Source organism: Myotis brandtii, unplaced genomic scaffold (assembly GCF_000412655.1).
Source record: "Myotis brandtii unplaced genomic scaffold, ASM41265v1 scaffold423, whole genome shotgun sequence".
Classification (NCBI taxonomy): Eukaryota; Metazoa; Chordata; class Mammalia; order Chiroptera; family Vespertilionidae; genus Myotis; species Myotis brandtii.
Genome location: NW_005366214.1, coordinates 3,246,623 through 3,253,765, shown reverse-complemented (window position 1 = coordinate 3,253,765; position 7,143 = coordinate 3,246,623). Strand labels below are relative to the sequence as shown.

Here is a 7,143-nt window from a genome sequence, read left to right as displayed (position 1 = left end):
AGAACCTAAGGTGGGGGCTGAGGAGGGGTTTTAAGGGCAACAGCTGTTTGGTGTAAAGTGTAAGAAAGTGGTTCAATTTTTTAATGACCAGTTTGGCAGTATAGTGCATATGGCTGGCTATCAGTCCAGATACAGGGATTATGTATTTTTGTCTGCCTAGAACATCTCCTCCTGCTGAAAAAGGCTTTTTCCCCCCATGTAAGCAATCCTATCCTATATAATCTATCTACACTACTAAAAGGGTAATATGCTAATCAGACCGGATTGACTGGCCATCTTCTGGACATCCAGCTTCTTTCAGGACAAAGCCATGGTGGTGGGGGCTGAGGCACAGGCTGTTAGGGGCGGTCAGGCCAGCAGGGGAAGGCAGTTTGGGGCAAGATCAGGCCATTGGGGAGGGCCGTTGGGGGCGAGATCAGGTCAGCAGGGGAGGGCATTTGGGGGCAACCAGGCCAGCAGGGGAGGGAAGTTAGGGGCGAGATCAGGCTGGCAGGGGAGGGCAGTTGGGGGCAACCAGGACAGCAGGGGAAGGCAGTTGGGAGCGAGATCAGGCTGGCAAGGGAGGGCAGTTAGGGGTGATCAGGCAGGCAGAGAAGTTAGGGGCGATCAGGCGGGCAGGCAGAAGGGTTAGGGGCAATCAGGCAGGCAGGCAGCAAGGGGTCCCCAGTTGGAGAGGGTGCAGGCTAGGCTGAGGGACCCCCCCCCAACCCCATGCACAAATTTTGTGCACTGGGCCACTAGTTATAGATATAAAAGCCTAAGTGACTGAATGACCAAATGACCGAACAACCAGTCGACCAGTCTTTATGACATGCACTGACCACCAGGGGGCAGACACTCAATGCAGGAGCTTCCCCCTGGGGGTCAGTGCATTCCCACAGTGGGAGCACCGCTCAGCTGACTGTGATGAGCTGGGCCAGGATGAGCGGGAGTGGCTCCTCCCCAGCCACCTGCTTCGCACACTACTACATCCCTCAGGGGATGTTGGATGCCAGTTTCAGCCCGATCCCTGCAGGCCACGCCAAGGGACCACATTGGTGCACAAATCCATGCACTGGGTCTCTAGTGTTGATATAACAGATAACTCTTAATCACTACAGCCCTGAAGGAAAATAGTAAAAAGTATCTTACATTCCATCACTTCCTATGAATGGGAAGTGTTGCCTTTTCCACATTGGATTCTACAACACGAATGGGAAATGTTTTTTACTTATTAAGATCCTAAGAAGAATTAATCAAGTCTTTCACTGAAAATACTCAATGGTCCGTTGAAATTACTAGCACTGCCATACCCAGAAGTTAGGTTCTTGTTTAAAGCACTGTTTAGTTCTAGAGAATTCTGACCCAAACTGAGTAAAATAGAAAGGAATATGCTTCTACTTCATCAGTCTTGATGACTTTCTAAAGCTTGTGCGTTTTGATGGGTAAGATTAATGAGACCACATAGTGTTAAGCACCTTGGACTTTCAGAACAAAGGCCTTTTAGAGAACAAAGTATCATTATTAATGACATATCATTTACAGTTTTCATCAGCAATGTAAGGTTTCAGCCACTTTAATGGGAACTTTAATGCTCAATGTGGAGGGCAAGGCTATTAGCGAAGGTTCTTGACAGTGATACCTTGGCTTCTAAGGAAAAAGATAAATCATACTCATATGGATCAAAAAGACAAGCTGAGGGGCTCAGAAGGAGGGGACCCACCTCTGGCTTACTGAGTTTCTCAAAGGCCTTGTCATCCATGAGTCTGCTGGTGAGCTCTGCCCTCTGCAATGGGCTCCCTTCCCTGCCCCCCGCCCCCCCACCTTCTGTACACCTTGATAACCCAGAAAAATGCCTCATGCTCCAAACCTCACCTTTCCCTTTTATTTGCCCTCACCTATCTTTCTATACTCCCAAACAGTCTATGTTGGGTTTCACCGCTGCAGGACATTATTTGTCCTTTGGTGATCTGCTCATCCACATACATGAAATAAAGAAATTCTAGTGTGGGGCAGAAACAAACACTTTCCTCTACCTACAAGGTTCTTTTGACTGGTCTAATGATCAAAAAGACAGGTGGCAGATTAGCAAGAGAAAATAACCCAATTTAACACATACATTTGTAGGAGAAACCTGCATACCTGAGGGAGTCATAGATTCCACATGCCTGAGAGGTTCAGAGACAGAAAGAGAACAAGGATGTATAAGGCATCCTGAGCTAGAGATGAGGTAAGGTGCCCCCGGGGTGGGGGGGGACTTCAAAGAGTCACTGCAGAATGCTAAGAACATGCTTACTAAATAGAAATTTGCCCTATCCTAAAGACAGGCCAAAAGAGGCCATCTCTGATCATCTCTTATTTATTTTGTTAATTTTTGTTAAATTTGTGGGGTGACATTGGTTAATCAAATTATATATAGGTTTTAGGTGTACATTTCTATAATATATTATCTGTATATTGTATTGTGTGTTCACCACCCCCAGTGACATCTCCTTCTGTCACCATCGATCCGGCCTTTACCCTCTTCTGGACAAGGCCTCTATTTCAAGTTCTTCTAGGTAGTTGAGGGGCAGAAGTTTCTCTTGAGTCCGGGCTAAAGCTGTCTTTAGCTCAAAACAATCTGCATACTACAAAGGCACATCTTGGGGTGAGTGGTTCTGAACCCCGATACTGGCTTGCTGCAGTGATCTAATTTACTCAATGATGCTAAGGTGGGACTCACAGCACAGGTACCAAAACAATGGGGAAATATTCTTTCCTCAATACACATCGTTAGTCTTAGGGCAATTATGGGAGATGGCTGTATATGGTCAACGCTGTTAACATTTTTGCAAATTCTTTACACAAGGTGCTGCTTTCATGTAAGAGCTCTTCAGGACCTTAATGTGTTTCAGATTCACTAGGGCCTTCTTAATGACACTTACATGCCCTTGACGGGAATCGAACCCAGGACCTTTCAGTCCTCAGGCCGACGCTCTATCCACTGAGCCAAACTGGTTTCGGCCACTAGGGCCTTCTTAATGACACTTTAAAAACTACTTTGTTTTTGTCAGAGGGAAATTAAGAAAAATTATTCTGAGGGGGCTGAAGTAAAAAATTTTTTTAAAAATTTGTTATCTAAAATGAGTCAGCTATGTTTTAGCTATAGAAACAATATCTGGAATGCAAAGAAATGCCTGATAAAAATAAAGAGGGAATTTCCTGTTATGACAGTAACTGATGACTTATATCCAAGGGCATGTAAGAAATTGATTATATTGCAGCTCTACCAATAACTCAGAGAATTTAAGATTGTTGAGATTACCAATGACAGGAAGGGAACAATGGATTTAAAGTGAGGCAGAAGCCGGCTGGTGTGGCTCAGTGGTTGAGTATTGACCTATGAACCAGGAGGTCATGGTTGGATTCCCAGTCAGGGCTCAATCCCCAATAGGGGACATGTAGGAGGCAGCCAATCAATGATTCTCTCTTATGATTGATATCTCTATCTCTCTCTCCCTCTCCCTTCCTCTCTGAAATCAATATATTTTTTAAAAATAAAGAATAAAAAAATAAAGCGAGGCAGAAAAGGCTGTGGTTATATAGTTAATTGACATTTGTTACTAAAGGAAATCTCAGATTATTATTTTGTCTCTGATTTAAAAAAAATATATTTGTATTGATTTCAGAGAGGAAGGGAGAGGGAGAGAGAATCATCAATTGGTTGGGGACAGAGCCTTCAACCAGGCAACCCAGGAATCAAACCGTGACCTCCTGGTTGATAGGGCGACTCAACCATTGAGCAACATTGGCCAGGCTGTCTCTGATTTTTAATACAATCAGTAAATTGTTGTTTTAGTTGATTTGATTCTGGAGATACATGGAAAATCTTTGTTATATTATTATGTTTTGGGAGTTCCCACTGGCCACTTAGTTGTTTGGTTTTGTTTTTGTTTTTTGCATTCTATTTTATCAAGATAGGTCAAAGCACATTTCCAGTCCCATTATTGAGATTCACTTTTTTTTCTCATCCCAGAAGACCAATTAAGGTAGGACACATTTACTGGGCAACAGAGAATTCAAGCCTGGCTAGAATCCTGAGATAGCAAACAAAATGCTACAGCACAGGAAAATATTTCACACATTTTTGTTTTTAAGGTTTGAGGTTTTGTGGTACAAAATACCTAACAAATAATTGCAATTCAGAATTTGAGTAATGTGCAGATATGAATAAGACTGCTATAGTCACATTCATTAATTACTTTTAATACTAAATACATATTTTTAAATTGACCACATTTTACCAAATTCAAACGATTGTTGAAGGTCATTTAATTCATACTACATGTTGATGTTAAAATAAATTCAAATTGTTTTAAGTAGCTAGCACTGAAAGATTGAGTTCACTTTGAGCCATATTCTCAAAGATGATTTTCTTGCTGCAATATTAAGTCTGCTAATAATAAATGAGCAAAGAGGTTGGTACTGTTTGTGCCTTTAAGATCATAGTTCAAAAGCATTAAGCAAACGCGATAACAAAGGTAAAACAAACATAACCTTTATTCTTTTTCAAAAACCCAGAGAACAGGGCCTGATTCACTGATTTAATCAGATACCTTACATTTTGTAGTCTCACTTAAAATTTTACAGCAATAGACTGAATATTGTACAACTGATAGCAAAATACATTATTGCTCTCAGCCACATAGTAAAAAAAATGGAGTAAATCCTCTTATCCAACATAAAGAAGGGCTAACTAAGCTAGTGAGCTGCTGAATTAAACATTCATAATAAATAAAAATTCCTCTATATAATGATCATATTTTCATAGCCTAAAATCTGACATACAATTGTGTCACCTTCAGGGTGTTGGGAAACCAACACCCTGGAATTGCTAAAATATATGTATTTGTTATGCAAGTAGTGGAACAGAATCTCTGAAATCACATTCCTGAAGATCTGACCAGATGTCATGAATTTGCATGCTATCCACCCATCATTATTTTTTAAAGAACTAGAGTAATATAAAATTAATGTTAAATACTCAATACAATTCAGTATTTCTTTGACTACTAAAAGGAAACTCCTCCAAGGCCTTGCATTGCTTTATAGGCCTGAGCAAAACCAGTAGTAACTGGGAAGGAGCTGTAAGAGCAGACACTGACAGAATACCATATAACCACTTTCAGCCAGCAAACTGGTTAACATGATATCACTAAGGTGTTTTTTTCTTAAGTTCCTTAGCCATAAAAAAGTGTTTTAAAAATTCTTTTGCTTCTTAGAATAACTTTGTATATATTAGGATATTTTTAGAGTAGTCAGAATTTAACATCTCAAATGTTCAAATAATTCATATGATTCTACTTACATAAGACTACTAGTATAGTCCTTAGCATTCATTTAAACATAATTAGTAGGAACAAACCAGCTCCATTGAAGAACATAAATTAAAAAGTGTTGTTTTTTTTCTTAGACCTAAGGAAAAAGGTAGGAACTTAGCCCTTTCTCTTTAAGCATAAGACATAATTTAATGACCCAGAGAACTGAGTCAGAACTTGGGAGACACAGATAAGACTTAGAAAAATCACTTTCCCTCTAAGATCCTATCCAGCTACCTGATTCTAAGATTAAAACGTTCCCTTCCAGGTTCAAGGAGGAGTGCTAGACCAAACCTGCAACACCTGTTGCCACTGGCTCCGGGAATAAAGGACTACCTGAACAGCTGGGCTCAGGGGATTGCTTCAGGCCCAGCCCCAGGCACAGGGGGAAATCGGGGAAACAATCAGTATTCTACTTGTTTCCTGATTCAGGAGGAATCTCCAGAGGGGCTTGATAAAACGCAGCTTCGAGGGTCTCACTGAGGCCTCATTGTGTTAGAATCGCTGGGGATGGTGCCTCCTAATCTACCTACATTTTAAACAGCATGGTCTTCCCCACATCTTCATATCTCTGCAGGCTATTTGTGGGCTTCACTCTCGACCCCGACCCCCGCCAAAAAAGGAATGAAACCACTGTAGTAGTGGTAAATGCTCCGGAATCAGAGTCAGGAGCCAAAGAGTAGCTGCCTGATCTTGAATGAGTTATTTAACACCTCCAGGTCTCTGTCTCTTCATTAAATAGATGAAAAAGGAGTCTCTACTGTCCCTTTCGTTCTCAAATGCTACAGAACTTAAAACCTAACGCGTCAACTCGGTAAATCGTGAAGGAGCTGGGGAGATCTTGCAAGGTGGTCATATTCCACAACCCAAACATCCCAACAAGTCTGGTAGCCCCCAATAGGGTGCAATTACTCTCTCTGGTCCCCTCATCCACACAGGAGGAAAAGTGAGGCTAGGTTGGAACTGGGTGAGGGGCGCAGGGGCGAGGGGGAGAAGCTTGCAAGAGAGTTTTGGCAAGAAGCAGGACGGATGCTTTGAAAGCAGGTATCACTCCTGGTCCTCAGCCTCGTCGTTCTGGTCCTGGTAGCGAATGTAGACGACCAGCATGACAAAGCCCGTGAGGATGCAGAGGGACCCGACGACCAGGTAGGCGATGCCCAAGAAGGGGTTCTTGCCACCCATCCAGGAGATGTTGCTGAGGATGATGCGCTTGTGGCCGCCGAAGGCGCGCACCGGGTAGTTGTAGGTGATGTTGACGCGGTAGTTGCCGCGCGGCAGGCCGGCCGAGTAGTTGCCCTGGCGGATGCGCGCGTACAGCTTGCGGAACCAGGGCAGCGCCGCCGTGCGCATCCACACCACGAAGTCCTGGTTGATGAAGCCGGTGTTGTTGGGGTCGGGGCTGAGCTGGTAGACCGGCACGGGCCAGTTGGGCGGGCGCGTGGTGCCCCTGAAAGCCAGCGCCAGGCTGCCGTTCACCAGCGGCGGGTTGTGGAACTTGACGTGGTAGTCGGTCCACCAGGCGATGCCGGTGCGGTCGAGCGGCACCTCGACGTAGGGCCCTCCAGGCAGGCGCTGGTGCCACAGCGTGAAGGTGTCATTGAAGAGGCTGTTGGCGATGGCGCCGCAGGGCGCGATGGGCACGCCCTTGGCGCTGAACTGGTAGGGGAAGCACTCGTTGACCGGGTGGCGAAGGGCGCTCTGCAGCCCGCTCAGCTGCGCGTCGTCGCGGGACACGCCGTAGCGCCGGTTGTTCTGGTAGAAGTTGGTGAGCTCGTAGTAGAGGTACACGGGGCCTTGGAAGAGCTCA

The 7,143-nt window shown here is 44.3% G+C and overlaps 1 protein-coding gene across 1 annotated transcript; it reads right to left on the bottom strand.

The window, feature by feature from the left end:
* Window positions 1-4,500: 4,500 nt before the first annotated feature.
* TMEM30B (transmembrane protein 30B) lies at window positions 4,501-7,142 on the bottom strand (the record flags this gene model as incomplete). The annotated part of the gene is made up of 1 exon (XM_005874067.2): window positions 4,501-7,142. A coding segment is annotated over one exon (759 nt), but the record flags the coding sequence as incomplete, so codon positions are not given.
* Between the last annotated feature and the right edge of the window lies 1 nt (window position 7,143).